General features: G+C 43.8%; 1 protein-coding gene across 6 annotated transcripts in view; it reads left to right on the top strand.

The window, feature by feature from the left end:
* ICE1 (interactor of little elongation complex ELL subunit 1) overlaps positions 1 to 23,882 on the top strand; it is a 467,878-nt gene that overhangs the window by 177,023 nt on the left and 266,973 nt on the right. For all 6 annotated transcript variants that reach the window (XM_073630761.1, XM_073630760.1, XM_073630759.1 and 3 more), the window contains 3 exons: positions 8,606 to 8,688; positions 8,786 to 8,813; positions 8,897 to 8,956. In XM_073630761.1, the coding sequence (XP_073486862.1) occupies positions 8,606 to 8,688; positions 8,786 to 8,813; positions 8,897 to 8,956 (171 nt within the window). The remainder of the gene's footprint in view (positions 1 to 8,605; positions 8,689 to 8,785; positions 8,814 to 8,896; positions 8,957 to 23,882) is intronic.

Here is a 23,882-nt window from a genome sequence, read left to right as displayed (position 1 = left end):
ACGTCATATGATGCCCGCCCAGGATGGGAGATCCCATCTGCGGACGTCATATGACTATGGCTGGGTAATGAAGTGGTTAAACAGGTACATTCCTGTTTATTCCTTTTTATTTGGTTGATATTTGGTCCCTTCCTTAGTTAACAGTTTATTAAACGCCTCTTAGGGAATTACCACCCTGGTTCACAACTTAACACTGTTTATTCAAGTACACCTGAAGCGGATTCTACTTTGGCTGCTTCTCTCCTGTCTAACTGCCTTGTGATATTAAAACTTGGATGGCCCATGACTTCCTTCAATTAAACCTTGACAAGACTGAAGTCATGCTTATTGGCGCACAACCCGCCCCCCCACCACCACCACCACCAATTACGTAAAGCCAGTCCTAATAGCTTATTTATAGATGGCACTGTACTTGAGCTTCACTCTAAATTGAAAAATCTTGAGATGATATTTGATGCTAATTTAACCTTTTGATCCACATGTGCAAAAGAACATCTTTTTTCCACTTGAGAAACGTTGCCCGGCTGCGTCCTCTGCTATCATACACTGTAGCTGAAAAGCTGATCATACATCTTGTGTTCTCCCAACTTGACTACTGTAATGCTCTACTCGCTGGTGTACCTAAAGCCACTATTAATCAACTTCAATATGTTCAAAATTCTGCAGCCAGAATCCTGACTAGGTCTAGTACAAGTGATCATATTATCCCTATTGTGGAGTCTTTGCACTGGCTACCCATCAGGTTTTGCATAGACTTTAAGATGCTCTTGCTCACCTATAAGGGTTTGTATGGCTTGGCACTCCATCGTCTCTCAGAACTTTTATCAACTTACTACCCCCACCCCCCCGTAACCTCCGCTCCTCAAATTCTGGTTTGCTGTGTGTCCCTTATACTCACCTACACTCAATGGGAGACAGAGACTTCTGCTATGCTCCAAAACTCTGGAATTCACTTAATAAGAACATCAGTCATCTTCTCTAAACTCATTCAGATCAAATCTAAAAAATGTTTTCTTTAGACAAGCTTTCACTTAATTTAACCTTTTCCTTTGCTATCCTGTGTATTTCATGCGTTTTCCTTGTAAAGAGCTTTGAGAAGCCACCTTTAACCACTTGCCTACCGTGCACTAACACCCCCTTCCTGCCCAAGCCATTTTTTAGCTTTCAGCGCTGTCGCACTTTGAATGACAATTGCGCGGTCGTGCTACACTGTACCCAAACAATTTTTTTTATCATTTTCTTCACACAAATAGAGCTTTCTTTTGGTGGTATTTAATCACTGCTGGGTTTTTTATTTTTTACAAAAAAAAAAATTGAACATTTTAGGAAAAAGTTTTTTTTTTACTTTTTTCTGTCAGTAAATTTTGTAACTAAGTAATTTTTCACCTTCACTGATGTGCACTGATGAGGCGGCACTGATAGGCTGAACTGGTGGGCATTGATGAGGAGGCACTAATATGCCGCACTGATAGGTGGCACAGATATGTAGCACTGATGGGCACTAATAGGCGGCACTGGTGGGCACGGATAGGCGGCACTGGTGGGCATGGATAGGGGGTACAGGTGGGCATTGATGGGTGGCATTGATGGGCAGCACTGATAGGTGGCACTGATTGCCAGCACTGACTGGCATGGCTAATGGGCACTGATTTTTGGCACTTGTGGGCAGTGGTGGGCACTGATTGCTGCCACTGGTGGGCACTGTATGCTGGCATTGGTGGGCACTGTGTTGTTACACTATATTTCTTTATTGTAATCAGGGCACTGATGATCAGTGCTTTGATTACACCTCTAGATGTCCCCCTGTGAGGAGATGCCACTGATCGGCTCTCCTCGCCTCACACTCTGTCAGTGTGAGGCGAGGAGAGCCGATTACCGGCATCTCCGTGTTTACATGTGACCGGCTGTGATTGGACACAGCCGATCACATGGTTAAAGAGCCGCGGACGCGGCTCTTCACACAGATCGGGGTCGTGCTGTGTCCTAGCAACGCGATGTGGCCGCGATCGTAACGCTGCCCGCCCCCCTGCTGGCGTGCGAGAGCGGCCGTGACGTCACATGACGGCGTCCCAGAACAAGAGCCGCACCCCGCCATCATTTGACAGTGGGTGGGCGGCAAAAAGTTAAAGGCGGTACATAAAATAAAGTTTATTATTATTATTATTAAGAGTATCCTTTTTGTCCAAGAAAAAAGAGAAAATCTTCATCTGGTAAACCCTTTACTCCTCAGACAAAAAAAAAAAAAGTTCCTTTAGTTTTCTCTCAGGCTTCCAGGTCCAAGACAAAGCTCCAGGCCAGCCTGAGAGAAAACTAAAGGAACTTTTTTTTTGTTCAGTTCAGTCCTACTTTAGTCCTGGACCCTCAAGTTTGCGAGCGTGACCCCCTGAGAATGAGGGGTGCCCCCTCTTGGTCCCAGGATGTTTCAGGTGATTGGGTCCAGAACATTGTTTCTAGGAGCTGCAAACTGGAATTTTGGTCTCTGCCTCCTCCCTACTTTGTTGTCAAACCTGCTATCATCCACTCGCAGATTGGTGGACCCTAATGCTGCTCTACTGCAGCCCCTCTCTCAAGAAGTCATTGCTATTGTCCCGCAAAAGGAGAGGTTTCAAGGTTTTGTTTTTATTTGTTCTGGTTTGTTTTTTAAAGCATGTTTATTCTACCCAAATCCAAATTAGGCATATGCCCAATACTTGATCTATAGATTCTAAGAACCTTGCTCCAGGTACAAAAATGTAATTTGCTTCTTTCCATTCAGGAGACTGTCTGACCTCTGGGGATCAAGGATGCTTACGTGCATGTCCAGATCTTCCTAACACATCATTGCTATCTATGCTTTGCTGTGCCTATGGTACCAGTTTGTTTCTCTTCCCTTTGGTCTGCCAACTGCACCTCAGGTTGTCCTCCAAGGTATTAGCCCCTGTTCTTGCCCTGCTTTTTTTTTTTTTTTTTTTTTTTTTTTTTCAAATAACAATTTTTATTATAGATTTTAGTAATACAAAATAAAGGAACATAGAAAATCACAAACATTGTCCAGTATATCCATAAGTGGTAATATACATGTATTCTGTATGACTTAGTGGTAATAGTTCCTATGATAAACAGGAAGGCAAATGTGAATGTTCATTCAGATGCTGAATTGTGTTCCAGTCTTCTTTACTGGGAAAGAACAAAAAACACACAAAAATAAAACAGATATTTGTAAAAGAAAACAAAGTTGAATGAACCTGTGATATATGGGGATTAGGAATAGGATAGGAGGGAGAAAAAGAAAGAAGGGGAAAGAGAAGAGCAGCCTTCTAGTTGATTTTATTACCTGATCATGGTGGGTCCTCCCGGAGGTGCCACAGCTCCCAAACCCTGTTATGTGCCTCCAGTCTATCTTGGATTCTAGCTGTCATTTTCTCCATCAATTCTACATCCTTGATTCTAGCGTATAGATCTTCAGCAGAGGGTGGAGAAATGCGTTTCCAATGTAGGGCTATTAGACAGCGTGCTGCCGTGAGTATGTGTTGTACTAATTTCTTGTATGGTCTACAGATTTTTAGTGGTGATAGGCCCAATAGGAAGAATTTTGGAGTCGCCTGGACTTCGGTTTCCAAGAGGCGGGCAAGGAGGTGACTAACCATCTCCCAGTACCGTGCCAGTAGTGGGCAGGTCCAATACACGTGTATAAGAGTGCCTTTAGCTTTTTGGCAGCGCCAGCATTTATCTGAGCTATTAGGGAAGATAGTGTGTAGCACATCTGGAGTCATGTACCAGAAGTAGAGGATTTTGTATGAGTTTCCTTTATATAGCGTACACATTGAGCTCTTCGCTGCCTGGTTCCATATTGTCTGCCACTGTGCTAATGTAAATTCCTCCCCTAGGATCTTCTCCCACTTGAGCATGTAATAATGTTTACCTTGCTCCTCTAGGGAGATGGCAGTCAGGATCTTATAGATTCCTGATATAAGTCCCTTCTGTGAATTACCTGTTAGAATGATGGTTTCAAACGGGGATGGAGGTGAAAATTGTAGGTTCGGGGCTATTGTTAGTGCATAATGTCTTATTTGTAAAATGCTTGTCTTGGTAAATTATGTTTGGCCTGCAGGTCTGAAAAAGACAGGAGCTTACGGGTTCTAGGATCTACTATACTCCCAAAATGAAACAAACTCCTAGAGGACCAGGGATATGACATCTGGTGTGTGAGACTATCTGGTACCTTGGGGTTACACACAAAAGAAGTCAGTCGATTTCTCTGAGATTAGCTTATTAGATTGAGTCAATGTGCGCCAAGTCCTCTTTAACATGGACATGGGGCCCAGGAGACGCTCCGGAGCTACATCTGCATTCCATAGTAGGTTGTTCGGGTGTATTGGGGCTAGCCATAATTTTTCGATCTCTGTCCACTTATTGTATGATTTTTGTGTGAACCATGATGCCACAGCTCTCAGCTGTGTCGCTTGGTAGTATTTGACTATATTCGGGAAAGCGAGACCCCCCTCACTGCGTGACGCCATCAACGCTGTATTGGAGATCCTATGTCTTTTGTAGTTCCATACAAAGTGAAGTAAATCTGTTTGAAGTTTTTTCAGATGTTTGAGTGGTATGGGTATGGGGAGTGTTTGGAAAAGATATAAAAGTTTCGGGAGAAAGGTCATTTTTATTGATGCGATTCGTCCTAGTAGAGAGATATGATGTTTTTTCCATTGAAGTAAAAGGGATCTAATAGTGCTGAAAAGAGGGGGGGAAATTCTCTTGGTACAGGGTGTTATACTTTGGGGTGATATGTATCCCTAGATATTTCAGGGCTGTTGTTTGCCAATTGTAATTATAATTAGATTTTAAAAGTGCCAACTCAGCTTCAGGGATGTTAATAGGTAGAGCTTCTGACTTTGAGGCATTAATTTTGTATCCTGAGAAGGCGTGGAATCGGTCCAACTCAGCGTGTAGGTTCGGGAGGGAAATGTGGGGTTGAGTCAGGGTGAGTATTATGTCATCAGCAAAGAGGGAAATCTTAAACTCCTTGTCTCTGACCGTTATTCCCCGTATGTTTAAGTTATTCTTAATGGATGCTGCTAAAGGCTCTACGCATAGTGCGAACAACAGGGGTGACAATGGGCATCCCTGCCTTGTGCCGTTTGATACTGTGAATGATGTTGAAAGTGCAAAAGGAGTCCTGACCTGTGAGGAAGGGTTAGAATATAAGTGTTTTATTGCCCGCAAAAAAGGGGCCCTGGAAGCCCATGTGGGTCAACGTGGCGAACAGGAACGGCCACCCCAGACGATCAAAAGCTTTCTCAGCGTCTAGACTTAGTAGCATAGAGGGGGCGCCATCCCTGTTCGCCACCTCCACCAGGTCTATCACCTTTCTAGTATTGTTACCCGCTTGCCGTAATGGTACAAATCCTACCTGGTCTTTATGGATTAGTGATGGTAAAATCACGTTCAGGCGATTGGATAAAAGTTTAGTGAAAATTTTTAAGTCAGAATTTAACAACGCAATGGGTCTGTAGTTTGCGCATATGGAGGGATCTTTATCCGGTTTGGGAATCAAGGTAATGAAGGATTTCTGCATTTCCAGGGGAATTTGGGTGTCTTGAAGAAAAGCATTGAACAGTCTGTGGAGATAGGGGAGCAATAGAGGGAGAAATGCTTTATAGTATTCGTACGGGAAACCGTCCGGGCCCGGGGCTTTATGGGACGGCAGGTTTTTAATAGTAAGCTCTATTTCCTCATCAGTGATCTGAGCATTAAGTGCTAACAGATCATTTGGTTGGAGATGGGGGATTCTACTTTGTTCTAGATATTGTTTCATCGTATGGGTCAGGTCAGTAGAGGGGGGGGGTTACTGGGTATGTCCGGATTGTTGTAGAGTTTTTTTGTAAAAGTCCGCGAATGTGCGTGCAATGTCTTCTGGATGTGATAGCAACTGTCCCATTTTATTTTTAATTTGGTTCGGGGATTGCATATGGGATTTCTCCCGTAATTTGTTAGCTAAAAGAGAGTGTGCCTTATTCCCCTTGTCGTAAAATCTTTGTTTTAGCCTAGTGAAAGCTTTCTGTACCTGTCCCATAGCTAGATCACGAAGAGTTGTGCGGAGATTAGTTATTTTCCCTTGCCCTGCTTTACTCTCGGGGTGTGCCCATAGTGGCATATTTTGATTACCTTCTTCTGAGGAACCAGTTGGCTCAGGCTCTGCTATCTGATATTTAGCAGACCGTTTAGACACTGCAGAGATTCGAGTGGGTTCTAAATCTCCAGGGCTTTAGACACTGTCCTGTCCTGTTCCTCCCCCTGAACAAACTCTATTCTCTCTGCTCCCATGTTTTGACTCCAGGAGCCAAGCAACTTTCTGTTTTTCTTGCAGAGGAGTCTTGGGCCCATTGGTGTCCTCCTTCAAAGTAGTTCCATATGCTCAGTTTCACGCCAGACCACTGCAACTGAACATTATGGCTGACTGGAACAAGAGGGGTGCAGTCTCTGGATTCTGCTATACTCCTGCCCAGCAGGAAAAGGCTTGCCTTGTCATGGTGGGTCACAAGTTTAGTGCTGTAGTCAGAAGAAAACCTTCCTTCCAATTGTTTGGAAGGTGCTCACAATGGATGATTCAGTATAGGGGCTTGGTCATTGTGAGAAGCTGGGCTCCTGACTAATTCTCTGGAATTCAAGACAATTCTGTTAACTTAGACACTGGACCTTTTCTCAGAAAGGTTGTCTGTCAATGGTTCAGTTGGACGGAACCGTTATGGGTGCAGCAGAAGTTATTCTGCTCATAGAGAAGTGGAAAACTGGCAACTGGACTTCCTTAGTCAACTCTCAAATGGTTCCTTAATACTGAAGTGTAAAGGTTTCCAGGTTCAACAACTGAGCAGGTTTTTTCCAGATCCAGGAATCCTGCAGCCTTAACAGTGGATGCTCTGATGACACCATGGGATCAGTTCAACCTGATTTACGCCTTTCCTCCTCTAAAGCTCCTTCTTTGCCTACTCTTTGGGATCGAAATAGAAGCCAATCTAGTGACTTTCATTGCAAGGGCCCAAGTGGATCTGGTACTTGGACCTCCTCAGGCTCCCTGTGTGTGCCCTCTCCGTTTGCTTTGCCACCCTGCATCTTGCTAGTTTTAATGACTTGGCTGTTGAAACCCAGACCCATATGTCTTGATGCAAGACACAAACATTAGGAAGTTGTCTGAGGGATGAACCTTGAAAGTCTGCACTTGGCCTTGCGTTCCACCAAGGGTCAAATGTGAGCTTTAGCAGTTTTTTTTTTTTTTTTTTCAAAGACCACATGCTTCTCACTCCTCTGTGCTCTGACTGGTTCTCAGCTCCTGAAAGACCGCCCTTTAAGCCTAAACAAGTCCTTAACCTGTTTGTCTTTACATGCCTGTAAGCCTTTTTTTTTCTCTTGTTGTTTGCTAAAAAAAAAATGAGGCATGCTTCCTGTGTAAGGGATTATACTGTACTTTTCTTACAACTTTGTTTTGCCAATGTCCAATCTCCCAAAGGGAGCTGCAAAACCTAACTTATCTGAATACTCATCCCGTGTCCTGTAATGTACGATTACCCTAGGTTCCCATCCGTATGTTTCTGCAGGCCAGTTTTTCAAAATACGGCCCATAAGGAAATTGCATGGTCATTTTGACCATGCAGTTTCCCTGCGGTTCCTGTACCAGCCCCGCACGTTTTTTCAGAGCAGCACGGTTTCACTGTAGGTGGTTTCGGGTGCGGGAATTGCTGCGATTCCCCCACATGCATAAGTGTGAATCAAGCCTTAAGAAAGTATGTCTCATGGAAATTAACTAATGCTTGAATATCCAAACATTTGATCTTAATTCAAATAGCGCCTACATGACACGAAGTACTTCTTTTTATTTATTTTATTTATTTCAGGTACTTATATAGCGCCGTCAATTTGCGCAGCGCTTTACATATACATTCACATCAGTCCCTACCCTCAAGGAGCTTACAATCTACAGTCCCTAACTCACATTCATACATACTAGGGACAATTTAGACAGGATCCAATTAACCTACCAGCATGTCTTTGGAGTGTGGGAGGAAACCGGAGTACCCGGAGGAAACCCACGCAGGCACAGGGAGAACATGCAAACTCCAGGCAGGTAGTGTCATGGGTGGGATTCAAACCAGCGACCCTTCTTACTGCTAGGCGAAAGTGCTATCCACTGCACCACTGTGCCATTTTTATGATCTAAATTAATGAAAATTTGATATCCTGTAATGTACCCCAAGAAAGGTTATTACAGGAAGTCAGGCCTTGGACTGGCATCATGGCTATTTCGTTTAGACATTCATGGCTATTTCGTTTAGACATTCCCAGGAACTTTTCCAACAGGAGTACCTTTCGACCTTCACCTTGTGAAAAGGTAGAAGTGTTGAAATAATGGCTATAAATATATATATAAACAAATAAATATATATATATATATATATATATATATATATATATATATATATATTTAGTTATCAATATGTAGGATAATGTGTAGATTATCTAGATATGTGATTCAATGTCCAGGAAATGTTATATGAGCATGATAATATCTGTGTGTAAATTGATGCCCAGGAATCATTGTCATTAATTTTTATTTACTTATGTTTTTAAGCGGTTGCATCAAAGCATATCAAACGTGTTAAACAGTTGCAACAAGAAAAGAGAATCATTGAGAGGAAATTAAAGAAAATACAGGTAAAATGTGTATGAGCAAACATTTTTAGTTTTCTTTGTGATGATCCTATTAGCTAAACTGACGACTGTAAGCAGTAACCTTTACTTTCATTTACAGAAAAAACTTGGTGATGTCCAGAATAAAAGTAAGAAAATGTATTAGATTTTTTCCTTTTTTATGTATCTATTTTGTTGGTTGCCTGTTAATATCTTTTTACACTCTTTTCAGGTATGAAAAATGCACAAACACAAGTTGCAAAAGATCAACCATTTGTGAAGTTAAATAAAAGTAAGTTATTGATCATTAATATATTTTACTTAATAAAAGAAAGCATACGAGGCATTGAAAGGGAGCCAGACTTTTGTAATAAGCCATGTTATAGTGATACTAATCGAATTCTTTAACCTGTTGCGGACCACCCGCGTACATTTACTGCCGGCCCGGCTGCGCAAAATCACGTAACTGTACGTGAATCGCGACCCCGCAGTGATCGGATTAGTTTCAGAACCGATCAATCTACAGGTTCAGGCCAATGATTTATGGTCTGGACCTGCTGATCTGTTCTAGTACCAGCGTGAAAGAAGATAACATTAGACAGTAAGTACAAGCACTACACTGACACCAGAACACACAGGCACATTTAACCTCTTGATCTCCCCCCCCCCAAGTTAGCCCTTACACTCCCTGTCACAGTGTCACTAGCTACAGTGTAGCTACAGATTTTTTTTTTTACTAATTACTGTATTGGTGTCACTGGTGACGCTAGATAGCGTTAGCGTCAGTCCCAGATAGGCTCACCCCCAATTAACCCTTTCACTTTCAGTGTCATTATTACAGTGTACAGATCTTTTTTCTGATCACTGTATTAGTATCACGGGTGACGCCAGTTAGCATCAATCTCAGACAGCGGCTGATTGCCCGCCACATGTTCACTAATACATTTTAACCCTTTGATTGCCAGTAACACTAACACACACACTATACACCTCCATTACTAGTATAGTCTGAACGGATCAATATCTTTGATCCGATCAACTATACTAATGTCCCCAATAGTATAGTCTTCCAAAAACACAACTTTAGCAGGATCAGCCCCGACACCTGCCAGCAGCTGCATTTAGCCCCTCTGCCCCCCCCCCCAAACAAGTGCAGTGTCAGTAGATCACTGTCACTTCTGATACACAGCACAGAAAACCGCAGAGTTAGCGGAGTCAGACCTGATCTCTGCTAGTGCTGGTAGTTACATTTTTTGTAGCAGTTCAAACAGTCCTTTACAACCAGGTGCTTTTTTACCTGTGAGACACACTAGGTACCTATAAATTTATTGGCCAAATTGTCAAACGAAAGGTACACTAGTGAATAGGCTTACAGGATACTGAGCATGACAGATGAGAGCGATGGGGAGTCCTCCACTGTCAGAATCAGGCTCAGTATTCAAATCTGTAGAGAGCAGCGGCACCCTGACACGTGGCTCTGACGAAGGTCCCTGCCAAGGTCAGGCGTACCCAACCCCGTTCACTTGTTGAAGAGGTGCTACAGTCTCATATGCAGCAGAGTGCCAGTACTAGTGCCCCTCTACTTTCTGGTGAACTGGCAAGTACCAGCGGCCTAGTACATCCTGGTCATAAACAAACCAGCACTGCAGTAAATCTTGTTGACATGGCGAGTCCCATAAGTGCAGTTCAAGCTGGTGCAGTGGCTAGCACAAGTAGTGTCCCGCAGCCACAAAGAATTCAAATACAGGCTCGTAAAGTCCGTAGTGCCCTTCCTGATGTGCATGCAAATCCTGATTGGCAGCCCACAGATTCTGCAGTGCCTGTACAACGCCACTCCCCCCCCCCATTCACTGGCCAACACGGAATTCAGGTGGAAACAGCAGGTTTTTTTTAGCTGCTTTTCATTGAAGATCTGTACAGATCTATTGTGGATCAAAGCAATTTATATGCTGATCAATTTATCGCCGCAAACCCAAATTTGACATTTTGCCAGACAATTTACATGGAAACGTATCACGTTTCCGAATGTGAAACTTCTGGGCCTATCCCTCAACATGGGCATTACTAAAAAGACTGAGTTGCGGTCATATTGGTCCACTGACCCAATTCATCATATGCCTGTGTTCCTTGCTACCATGGCCAGGAATACAAGCAAAAAATGCGGTTTATGCACTTCAGTGACAACGAACTCTGTCATCCTCGGTGTGACCCTGGATATGATTGGCTCCCAAAAAATTTGGCTCCTCGTAAATCAATTGAACCAAAAATTTGCAGCTTTGTATATCCCCCAACAAGATGTCTGCGTTGACGAGTCCCTGATTACGTTTTCTGGCCGCCTTGTTTTCAAACAGTTTCTCCCCAGCAAGCGTTCCAGATATGGGGTCAAAATGTATAAGCTCTGTGATAGAGCAACAGGCTATGCATATAGCTTGTGGATTTACGAGGGAAAAGATAGCAGCGTGGAGCCCCCCGACTGCCCTGACTACATAGAAAGTAGTGGCAAGATTGTTTGGGACTTTGTGTCACCCTTATTCCAAAAAGGAGTACCACGTGTACGTGGACAATTATTACACAAGCGTGCCACTTTTTAGACACCTTTTTGAATTTAGAATTGGCGCATGTGGCACCCTGCGATCTAATTGCCAGGGCTTCCCCCAGCGGCTTGTAATATCCCGACTTAGATGGCGGGAGAGAGCCTGCTTGAGGTGCAATGAATTGCTTGCAGTGAGGTAGGGACAAACGGAATGTTTTCATTCTCTCTTCTATTCGTGCAGATACGACAGTCCAAACTGCAACAGCGACTGGTGTTGTTGAGAAGCCCCTTTGTGTCCATGACTGCAACCTTAAAATGGGAGGGTTGGACTTCAACGACCAGATGATGGGGGGCCATATTTAGTTACCTGTAAGGCCAGATGCTGGTACAAAAAAGTGTCTGTATATTTATTCCAATTGGCTCTGTTTAACGCTAATGTACTATACAAAGCGTCACAAAGAATTGGATTCTTCCTAAAATTCCAGGAAGAGATCATCACAGCCCTTTTGTATCCAGAAGGTGCTGTGGCCCACTTTCCAAAATTCAGATGCAGTGAGCCGACTGCATGAGAGGCATTTTCTGAATGTCCTCCCTGATACCCCTACCCAAAGAGCACCCCAAAAAAGATGTTGTGTCTGTAACAAATGTGGATGTAGGCGTGACACCCGCTGTTTTTGTCTCTCCTGTCCTGGCCAACCTGGTCTCTGCATTCAGGACTGTTTCCTTCGCTACCACACACACTAGTGGATTATTAGTAAAAGGTACGGTACTGTCTAGGGCACACATTCACACAAGGTCTCAAAAGATGTTAGATGGCTATCGCATTTTGAAAGACCCTAGCCTGAAATGTTCTAAGTTTTTTTTTTTTTTTTTTTTTTTTTTTTTTTTTTTATAGCTCCAAAAAAAAGTGTAAAGAAAAAAAATAAAGAATAAAGCCAAAAATAGTTCTTGTTTTATTTTATTGTTCTTACTGTTTTACTGTATTTTATACTATACAGTAATGTTTTATTGTTAATCATTGTTTGCTTTGCAGGTACGCCATTCAGCTGCAGTATTGATTTGTTTATTTCAGGGTGGATTTGATTTAAATCAAGTCGCTTTAAATCACTAGTAAAAAGGCTTGATTTAAATTATTATTTTTAAAGAGAAACTCTTATCTCTGTCCTGCAGCGGCTCCTCCTCTAAACCGCTGTTGACTCACCAACAGTCCCATTCACTTTAATGGGACGGCAGGTGATGCCGCAGTGACACAACAAGGTGAGGGACGTGTGGCGGCAGCAGGTGAGTGGACGCCCGCTAACAGGCGCTGCTATAATGGATCTGAAATGACAGGTGCTCTTTAAATGTAAGGACTTATTCTTGCTGGTGGTTAGAATCTTTAATATTTGCAAACAAAATGAAGGTTTCCTATTTAGAATAATAAGCTGTCAGGTTAGTAAAACAGTGATATCGGAACCGATTCAATCATACAGTTTGTAGTGTACATAGATTTGCAAAACAATGGGATAAAGGAATATTCCTGAACTTTTATCTCATGGTTACTATGAAATTGTGTGAATGCATCAATGCAGTGCATGTTATCTCAGCTTGCAGAGCTTGATTTCATTGAATGAGTTTACTGAAAATTTTAATATTGCAGAATATACAGCCTCATGCTACATAACTCAGCTTCATTTCATGCTGAATACACTAAATTATTAATGTATCTTAAATAGAAAACTATCTTTAGATAGATTTTTACACCAAAAGCATTTTATTAAAATAAATTTGATAAAAATAAAAAAAAAAATCAGATTTTTGATTTTTTTTTTTTTTTTTAATCATTAATTTATATCCACCCTGCCATTTTAGCACCTCAAGAAATAAGATGGGCAGTCAGAAAGTAAAAGCTGCGTAAATTCCAGTAAATATACCATAGTTTGTAGCTGCAATAGCTTTTGCACAAACCAATAAATATACCCTTATTGAAATGTTTTTTTTTTACCAAAGACATGTAGCTGAATACATTTTGGCCTAAATATATGACAATAATTGAGATTATTGGATATTTTTTCTAACAAAAAGTAGAAAACATTTTGTTTTCAAAATTTTCGGTCTTTTTTCGTTTATATCGCGAAAAGTAAAAATCCCAGTTGTAATCAAATACCACCAAAAGAAAGCTCTATTTGTGGGAAACAAAGGATGTAAATTCCGTTTTGCGTACAGCGTTGCATGGCCGCGCAATTACCAGTTAAAGCGGCACAGTGCCAAATTGCAAAAAATGCCCTGGTCAGGAAGGGAGTGAAACCTTCAGGAGGTCAAGTGGTTAAAAATAACAGACCTGTTATACTTTACAAATAAAGTAGGTGCTAATCTCCTCAAATACATACTACGTGTATTTTTCCAGTTCTGTGAATTCTTTGATTAATATCCCCCCAAAAAATATATATGTCACTATAATTAAACTTCTAAATCACAAACGTGGAACAATGTTCAATCAGCATAAATATTTGTGAAAAATATGTAAAAATATATATTATTTAATAATATATTATAAAATATATAAAAAAGAAAGTCCTTTGTAATATTCAACAACAAAGTCCAGTGTTCTTACACTTGGTAAATTTCTTCCCATCCACTATATGAGTGATCCTATCACATAACACGAAAAAGTGCTCCACCGCCTCCATACTACATTGAAATGTGTATTCCTTCTATTTGCACAATGATGCCCGTTTTTTCTCGAATCGTCTTCCAGGGCAGCATCCGAGAGAGATAGGCTCCTCCTCCCTAAAACAGGAAACACATTAGTCCACCATTATAAATTTCACACTCTTACCTGTGTGCCTCAGTTGTTTGTGTTTCCTCCGGACCCACAGGAGCTGCAAGAACGTTTGTTATTTTATTTTCACCTGTCTCTGTGCTTGTTGCAGGAGACCCCCTGCCAGCATCCCATACAGCCCAAGGGGCTTTGGGAGGGCGAGCAGGCGCAGCACTGGGCAACATTGCTCAAAGCCTGAGATTTCGCCCCTACTGAGGGGTCTGCAATCATCCCCCCAGGCTGCAGGAGGACTCTGTCATCCCCACCCCATGCCGCTGTTAGGCCTGTGTATGCTTCCGCAAGCACCCCCCTCTGGCTTTCCGCAGAATCTGGAGCCCGCCAGGGGGGATGGATACATGCATAGATGGGCGCCCCCCCCCCCCCCCGCCGCCGCCGCCGATCGCTGCCGAAAACCTCAGCAGCAGAGGGTCTAGCAGGGAGGGTTTTGCACCTTCTAAATTAGGTCCCTGGTGGCTGCGGCTGTCCCCCCAAACGAATCCACCGCTCTCCGGGCGGCGCAGCAGCGTCCTCACCGCCACAGGCCGCTACAGGAAGCGGGGGTGTACCAAGATGGCGCCGAGGAAGTTCCGCTTCCGGGTTGGCGGCCATTTTCCCGTAGTCTATCTACTGCGGAGATAGAGCAGGGACACCTAGGGGCGGGAAGTTTAAAAAAAAAAAAAAAGAGAAAGAAAACAGAATACAAATAGCAAATTTGTTCAATGCTACCCTTCACTACCAGCACAGTTACTCTACAATACAGCGGCATGTGCAGGTGTGTCCACCAACCTGCACGGGGTCAGCCGGGGGCGGGGCCGGAGCTTATGCAGGAAGCAGATAAAAAGGCCTCTAAGCAGAGGATCCTGGTGGCTGATCATGTCTGACGCTTCCCCACCCTGCCCTGCAGATCCTGCAAATCAGGACAGCTCCAAGGTAAGCCAGAATATTCTTGAATTATCTCTGTCTTAACCTCTTTACTGCCTATCTACAGGCAGTTCCTTTGACCACCTAAACTCACGGGGTTTTTTTGTTCTCTATGCTCGCTTGCAGGCAAAGACCCCTGAGGAAAGGAAGGCTAAAGGCAAAACATGTGCCTCATGCAGCCACAGGCTTTCCCCAGATTGGAAAAAGCCCCTGTGTCAGAAATGCTTAGACAAAATGGTGGCAAAAGAATCACAGGGATTTTTGAAAGACCTGCTCAATTCTTTTAAGAAAGAAATTCAGAGCACCATGGCACCACTACGCTCAGCTATAGAGAAATTAGAAACGCCAGCAAGTGTCGCTCAGGCCAGTATCCCATCTACCAGCGGAACACACATTCCAAGGGAGAACAAGGTACAGGCAGAACAAGAGGTGGATTCAGATGAATCTGAACAATCTGAATCAGAAGACTGTATCTGTTCAGACTCAGAGGAGGAAGATGACACGACAGACTGCAACCTGTTTCCTTCTGAGGACACAGACAGTCTTCTCAAAGCCATCACTGACACTCTAGGCATTAAAGAACAGAAAACCGCAGAACTCACTATGCATGACAGAATGTACAAAGGGCTCCAGCCCAAGAAGCCAAGAACGTTCCCGGTACACCAAACACTTAAAGACATAGTCAAAAAGGAATGGGAAGACCCAGAGAAAAAGCTTTTCATCCCCGCCACAATCAAACGCAGATACCCGTTTGCGGAAGCAGACACCAAAACCTGGGCTAAATGCCCCAAGGTGGATGCCTCTCTGGCAAAAATCACGAACAAATCGGACTTGGCTTTTGATGACGCAGGTACCCTCAGCGACCCCATGGACAAGAAAATAGAAGCTCTCCTGAAAAGGGCATGGGAAGCAGGGGCGGCAAACCTAAATCCGGCTATTGCTTCCACCTGCACAGCCCGAACCTTGCTAATCTGGCTAACCCAGCTGCAAGATCTATTGGAGAACGACACACCCAGGGAGGAACTAATTAAAACCATCCCCACACTAACTAGAGCGGCAGCTTTCTTGGCAGATGCTTCAGCAGAAACTGTCAGAATATCCTCTAGGACCACGGCACTACTAAACTCGGCCCGCAGAGCCCTGTGGTTAAAATCCTGGGGGGGGGATGCACCTTCCAAAGAACCGTTTGTGGCATACCATTCACTGGAGACCTACTGTTTGGTCCCGAACTAGAAACAGTCCTGGATAGGACTGCAGCAAAAAATAAGGGGTTCCCTCAAACCAAGAAGAGACAAGGGAAGGCGCCCTTTCGGCATTTCAAGAAATTCAATAAGCCAGGGGCAAAAAAGCACTGGGGTCAACAAAACAAGAAAGGCAAAGGTGAATTCATCCTCAAGCCTAATACCCAAAAGAACAAAAAACAATGACTGCCTTCAGGTGGGGGGCAGATTGGCGGCTTTCTCCCACCAATGGGAGGAGATAACAGAAAACAAATTCATACTGCGCACCATAGCGGACGGTTACGCAATAGAATTCTCCAACCGCCCCCCAACCAAATACTTAGCGACCATGCTACCCAAGGACAGCAATCAAGCAAAGGTGTTTCTAGAATCCCTACAGAAACTATTAGATCAGAAGGTGATTTGTCACGTTCCCCAAGAGGAGGAACAAAAGGGTTTCTACTCACACATCTTCGCAAAAAGAAAACCATCAGGCAAACTAAGGCTGATACTAAACCTCAAACCACTCAACCGAGGAATAAGATACAAGAGATTCAGAATGGAATCTATCTATTCAATCAGGAACATCCTACCGCAGGAGACATTCATGGCAACACTAGACTTACAGGATGCCTACCTACATGTCCCCATAAGGAAGGATCACCAAAAGTTTCTAAGGTTCGCAATCCAGGGGCCAGCAGCTACGCTGCACCTACAGTACACAGCTCTCCCCTTCGGAATCTCCTCAGCTCCAAGAATATTCTCAAAAATAATGGCGGAAGCGCTAAAAGGTCTAAGACAGGAGGGTATTGGAATAATACCATACTTAGACGACCTCCTGTTCTTTGCGGACTCAGCAGCAATCCTAGAAAACAACCTGCGCAAGAGTATGATCTATCTGCAAAACCTGGGATGGTTAATAAACGCAGAGAAATCGCAAATGATCCCAAGCCAGAGAGTAGTGTACCTGGGATACGTGCTGGACTCCAGACTGTCAAAAATTTTCCTAACAAAGGAAAAAGACGTAAAAATGACACAAGCAATTACGTCCCTGCTAAGGAACCATTCCACAACGATCAGGCACGGAATGTCCGTACTAGGACTGATGACGTCTTCCATTCCAGCCATCACCTGGGCACAAATTCACATGCGACCCTTACAGAACTACATTCTGTCCCAATGGGATGGCAGGCAAGCATCCCTAGAAAAATCCATTCCCGTCCCCGCCACAGTCAAACAAACACTCTACTGGTGGCTCAACCCACTTCGGGCCATCGAGGGGCGCAGATGGGCTCAAGTCAATCCAGTCAGCATCACCACCGATGCAAGCGCCCTAGGATGGGGAGCCCACATGGAAGGGCGGTTCTCGCAAGGGAAATGGACACCCAAATGGGCACAAGCCTCCTCAAACTTGAGAGAGCTGAAAGCTGTGGGGGAAGCGCTAAAAACCTTCAAGCCAGCATTACAGGGGAAGGATGTAAAGATACAATCAGACAACGCAACGACAGTCGCATACCTAAACAGACAAGGGGGCACAAAATCCCAAAAACTGATGAGACTGACACAATCTATCCTACTGTGGACAGAAGTGAACATAAGATCGATATCCGGTATTCATCTAAAAGGAACAGACAATACAGTGGCAGATTTCCTGAGCCGGAAAACGATAAAACACACGGAATGGTCGCTAAACCAAACAACCTTCACTCAAATCACCCAGAAGTGGGGAATACCCGAAGTAGACCTATTTGCTTCCAGGGCGAACGCAAAATCTCCGATATTTTTCTCCCTGGACCCTACAGATGGCAACAGCGGGGTGGATGCTTTCAACCAAAACTGGAAATGGCATCTGTGCTATGCATTCCCTCCAACTGCCATAATCCCAAAAGTAATCCAAAAAATCAAGGCAGAGAAAACAACAGTGATACTAATAGCACCACACTGGCCCCAGAGAGCATGGTTCAGTCATTTAAAAAATCTCAGCATACAACCTCAGCTGACACTGACGGACCGCCCGGATCTACTGTCACAAGGCCCAGTCAACCATCCGAACCACAAAATCTTGAAGCTCTCGGCTTGGTTACTGAGAGGGTAAAACTCCAGAACAAAGGCCTGTCAGACAGAGTAATCAACACCATCTTAAACAGCAGAAAGCCGGTAACGAGAGCCATCTATGAGAAAATAAGGAAAAAATTTGTTTCTTGGTACGAAGACAGACCAATCTCCAACGGTGGGATAATTCCAATAGTTTTGGACTTCCTACAAGATGGTGCAGACAAAAACATATCACCAAGTACCCTGAAAGTACAAGTTGCAGCACTTTCCTCGGTCATGGATACTAGACTAGCGGAAGACCCGCTGATAAGACGATTCCTCATAGCTCTTAAAAGATCCAAACCAGCCAAATTGTACAAAACTCCCACCTGGGACATGGGCACAGTACTTAAGGGCTTTCTTTCCCCTCCGTTTGAACCTATCGAGGACAGCTCAGACAAAAACCTCACGTTAAAAACTGCGCTCCTTCTGGCCTTAGTATCCGCCAGAAGAGTGAGTGAGATCCAAGCTCTATCTTCAATAGAACCATACTGTCTAATACATCTGGACAAGATAATTCTCTCTCCAGATCCGGCCTTTCTACCCAAGGTCTCTTCTACATTTCACAGAACCCAAAACATCGTCATACCCTCACTTCCAACAACCATGGATAGTAGGAAAAGAAACATTTACAGCAAACTTGATGTAAGGAACACGCTCATAGCGTATCTCGAAAGAACAAAAGAATGGCGTAGAACGACCTCCCTCTTCATCCTCTATGCAGGAATCAACAGAGGGAAACAAGCTTCAAAAAGCACCATCAGCAGATGGATAAGGATGGCCATACAGATTACCTATAAGGCACAGAATCTCACTCCACCTAGTGAAATCAGAGCGCACTCAACTAGAGCCTGGGCAACCTCGGCCGCAGAGAAAGCAGGGGCAACTCCGGAGCAGATCTGCAGGGCAGCGACATGGTCGAGCTTCAGTACTTTCGCTAAGCACTACCGCATAGACCAGCTGTCTGACCAAGACCAAGCATTTGGTCGTAAAGTGCTCCAGTCTCTAACCCCACCCTAGTAAGTATTGCTTGATATATCCTCTCGGATGCTGCCCTGGAAGACGATTCGAGAAAACAGAGTTAGGTACCTGGTAACTCTTTTTCTAAGAAGTCTTCCAGGGCAGCACTAGTTCCCACCCTTGAAACAACAAAAACCAGGTACAGAGGGGGAGCTTGCAGCTTACAGGGAATTCCTTCGGTGCTTTAACATAACTGAGGCACACAGGTAAGAGTGTGAAATTTATAATGGTGGACTATTAGAGTAAGTGTCTTTATATAGGGGAAGACTATTATTTACCAGGCTTTTCCACTGTGTCAACGAAGGGGGGGCGGGTTTCTTCCATTGCAGGGCAGTGGATTTCCAGGCATAAAAGAGTAGTAACCCGACCAGTGTACGTTTCGCTATTGTTGGTATATGTGTTTCGATCAATCCCAAAAGACAGCTTTCCATTGCAAGGGGCAGTGTAGTAGATGCAACCCTATTTACCACATCAAGCACCTCGCTCCAGTATTGCTGGATTTGTGGACAATGCCAAAAAATGTGTGAAAAATCACCTGGGGAGATTCCACATCTCCAACACTCCGCCGAACATGAAGGGTTCATTTTGAAAAGTCTATATGGGGTAAAATAAGCTCTATGAACTATTTTAAATTGGATAAGCCTATCTCGCATTGAAACTAGTGATCTAAAGGGAAAATCCCAGACATCGTCCCAATCATCATTATCCAGCGCGGGGATATCACGCCTCCAGTTAGACCAAATCTTGTCAAGAAGTGGGAGCGACACATACACCTAATGCGCATATAGCTGCGAAGTAGGTTTTTCTGCACACTTAGTTCTTAGTGTCTTCTCCAACCCCGACTGGACCATGACACTGGAAGTGTGAGGGAATTGTGCAGCGAATGCATGAGACAGTTGGTGGTAGCAAAATTGGTAATGACTTGGTATATTGTACATAGAAGAGAGGTGTGAAAAGGAAAACAATGACATTTGTGACACTGTATTGGAAAGGATTTTTATACCATATTTGGTCCATGCATAAGGGTCAGGAAGTTTGTACATATGAGTTTAGGTGGGGTTCAGCCATATGGCTATGGCCAGACCTGCCTGCCAAGCCCGCAGGGTGGTACACATTGAGGGAGTCAGAGGATACATGGCCCGAATGCCTCTGAATAAAAGGAGTTGTAGAGCTTCTAATGAGCCCAATATCGTCGCTTCTAGTACTGTGGACGAATTAGTTTTGTCAGGGTGCAACCACCAGGTCGCCGTCACCAATTGAGTGGCTAGGAAATATTTGTAGCAATCAGGAAATGCCATACCACCCTGCGTTGTAGGCCGCATCAAAGTTGCTAGTTGATATCTGGGTGGTGAGGGGCCCCATATAAAGAATGAGAATAATTGATTCCGTTTTTTAATAAAGGATTTGGGTATCCACTGAGGGGGGTGGTGAAACAGATATGTAAATTTAGGGATTATTTTCATTTTAAGGAGATTTACTCGTCCCCAAACTGAGAGAGGCAAGTTACTCCACGTTTTAAATTTCTTCTTTGTTTCTAAAAGCACTGGGGCTAGATTAAGTGAGATAGTCTGATGCTTGAGTGGAAATATGGACCCCTAAGTATTTAAAAGTTTCCACCCATTGTAGGGAACAGTCTGGGAGGGTGTAGTTTTGGCAGCCTGGTCTATTGGAAAGAGTATGGACTTCGACCAGTTAACCCTTAACCCGGTAACACCTGCAAACGTGTATAATACATCTAGAACACCCTGCAAGGATGGACCTGCATCATTAAGAAACAGCAACATGTCATCCGCATACAGGGCCAGCCTCTCCTCCAGCAAGTCAATACGAAGACCTCTTATATGCGGGGATGAGCGTAGTGCTTCCGCCACAGGTTCAATAGCTAAGGCAAATAACGCCGGAGAGAGAGGACAGCCCTGCCTTGTTCCTCTTGTAAGTTTAAAGGGAGCCGATAATCCACCCCCCAATCTCACCAATGAAGTGGGGCATTTATATAGAACCTGAAGTCATTCAATAAACAGCAGTGGAAATCCCATTCTATGAAATGTTTCCCAAAGAAAAGGCCACTTTACAGTATCAAAAGCCTTTTCTATGTCAAGCGAGGCTATAGTCCTGGAACCTGTATTGTGACGTTGGGTATGTATATTAGTATATAATCTTCTGAGGGTAACATCAGTGGATCTACGGGGCATAAAGCCAGTTTGATCTGAATCAATCACTGACGGTAGTAGGGGATATAAATGTAGTGCGAGTAATTTGGTCAATATTTTAAAGTCGTTATTTAATAATGCAATGGGTCGGTTTGAGGCGCAAGATGTTGGGTTCTTAGAGGGTTTCTATATTAAGGTTAAATATGCATGATACATTGAGTCAGGCAACTTTCCAGCCTTAAAACAGGTGTTATATAACTGGGCCAATAAGGGTGCCAAAAGATCTCCATGCGCTTTATAAAAATCAGTTGGAACGCCATCTGGCCCAGGTGCCTTTCCAGTGGGAAAAGATTGAATGGCATTCAGAACTTCTGGTGTCGTAAATGGCCGAACTAATGCCTCACATTCCTGGTCCGGGGGCCAACCCAGCACCAAGGGATCTAACAGGTCCCATAGTTGCTCAGGCCGGAAGTCAGAGGTCAGAGTGGAGGCATATAACTTCTCATAAAAGGCATTAAACATTTGTAAAACCTCCTAAGGAGATGTTGCCATTCCACCATCTGAGGTCTGCAGGGTGGAGACAAGTGTAAGTGGTTGGTCATTCTGTGCCAATAAGGCCAACAGGCGACCGTTTTTGTCGCCCTGTTCAAAAGTTCTCTGTCTGCCTTTATGTGTGTCAAGTCGTGTGATCTCTGCCATGTGTAAATTCAGTTCCCTCTGAGATGCCATAAGCAGATCAAAATGAGCTGGTGTGGGATCTGAACTGTATGTAGCAGTATTATTTGTCACTGATTGCTGTAGCAGTTGGGTCTCTTTTATTTGTTGCTTTTTAATGTGGGCTATAGATGAGATATATTGGCCCCTAGTATACGCCTTGAACGCATCCCACGTAATTTCAGAGGAAGAGGGCCCTGTGTTCTGCTCCCAGAATTCAACTAACAGGGGGGGTATTGTTTCAGTTAGTTCTGGATGAGAGACCCAATGAGCTCCCAGCCTCCTCAATGCAGCACTGCGAGATGCAGGAGGGCGGAGTGTTACTACCAATGGGCTGTGATCAGACAATCCACTGGGCAAGTAAGATGCCTCCAGCACATCAGCCAATAGTGGGGTATTTGAGAATGCCAGATCTATACGTGATGCTGAAAAACACGAATAGAGTTTGGTTGCAGGGTGTTTCCACCTCCAAATCTCCTCTAGGCCCACTGCCTGAGCCCAAGCAGAAAGGTCCGTGCAATGGTTTTTAGGTGGAGCAGGTCTATCCAAGACCGGGGACATTATGGCATTAAAATCGCCCATAATTAAAATTTTCCCCGTGCAAAAAGGTGTAATCTTATTAATAACCGCATACAATATTTCAGGCAAGAAAGGCGGGGGTATATACATATTAATAACTATATATCTATGCGACCAGAGTGTAAACACAACAATAGCAAATTTTCCCTGTGGGTCAGTGCACACTTCCTCAATTATACAAGGGAAGTTCTTATGTATGAGAATTGACACTCCCCTCACACAAGTAGAGTATGTGGCATATATAGCCCTCTGTATCCAAGGTTTTTTCAATGTCAGGATTTTGCTGCCATGAGATGGGTTTCTTGAAGAAGAATGAGTTGGGGTGAGATTTTAGATATTGAAAGAGGAGAGCTCGTTTAAATTTAGATCCCAGACCCCTGACATTCCAAGAAAGAACAGTGAAGGAATCAGCAGAAGGATTAGCCATCTAATATATACAGCGGGATCCAATTAGGATAAATGGGAAGCCGAATCAGGAAGGAAACCATGAGCAGCAATATCCTCAATATAACATACCATGTATTAGCATCAGTTGGATTTTGTTCAAAACCATACACCAAAAAGAAAATTACAAACGAAAAACAAAATTTTTTTATGAATATTTCTAAACAACCCAGGCACGATGTGCCTTTCCTACTATGCCCCATCCATCTTCCAAAAACCAGGGAGAAGAGTGGGGATAGTTTTACCCCTAAACTAAGGAACACTTTAGAACTGTAGTGGCAGCCTCAATTTGGTGCATTACACTCACACGCTAGTCCAGAAACTGATGACAGACTAAAGTCAGTCTTCTGCAATTTGGGAGGCGTGTGTTCAGATGTGGACGCAACCACCTCCCGAATCCACCAACAGGGGATGCAGACAAAAGTGATGGCCTCTGGAACAAGGAGGGGGGGGGGGGGACAGTCTCAGAAAAGACTTCTGCCTTATATATCTAAAAGTGGTTATGTCTGCATTTTAAGGCGAGCAGTCCGGCTCTATGAATTTGACCAAAAACTCCAAAAAAGCTGAAAGGAAAAGCAAAATGAAAAACAAATTAAAGGAAAAATGAAAAAATAGCAGGGGGGACCGTAAAGGTCCTGTTTAAACACCGGATCCTCGTTGTGCCAAGAACATCCATTCGGTTTGTAACACTGATCCAGCAAGAGGATTTGTCTGTAATACTCTCAGGTAAAAGGCAGTGTCGA

The sequence above is a fragment of the Aquarana catesbeiana genome, linkage group LG05 (genome assembly GCF_042186555.1).
Source record: "Aquarana catesbeiana isolate 2022-GZ linkage group LG05, ASM4218655v1, whole genome shotgun sequence".
Lineage (NCBI taxonomy): Eukaryota > Metazoa > Chordata > Amphibia > Anura > Ranidae > Aquarana > Aquarana catesbeiana.
Note: the sequence above shows the minus strand (reverse complement) of the source record. Positions and strands in the feature narration are given on the sequence as shown.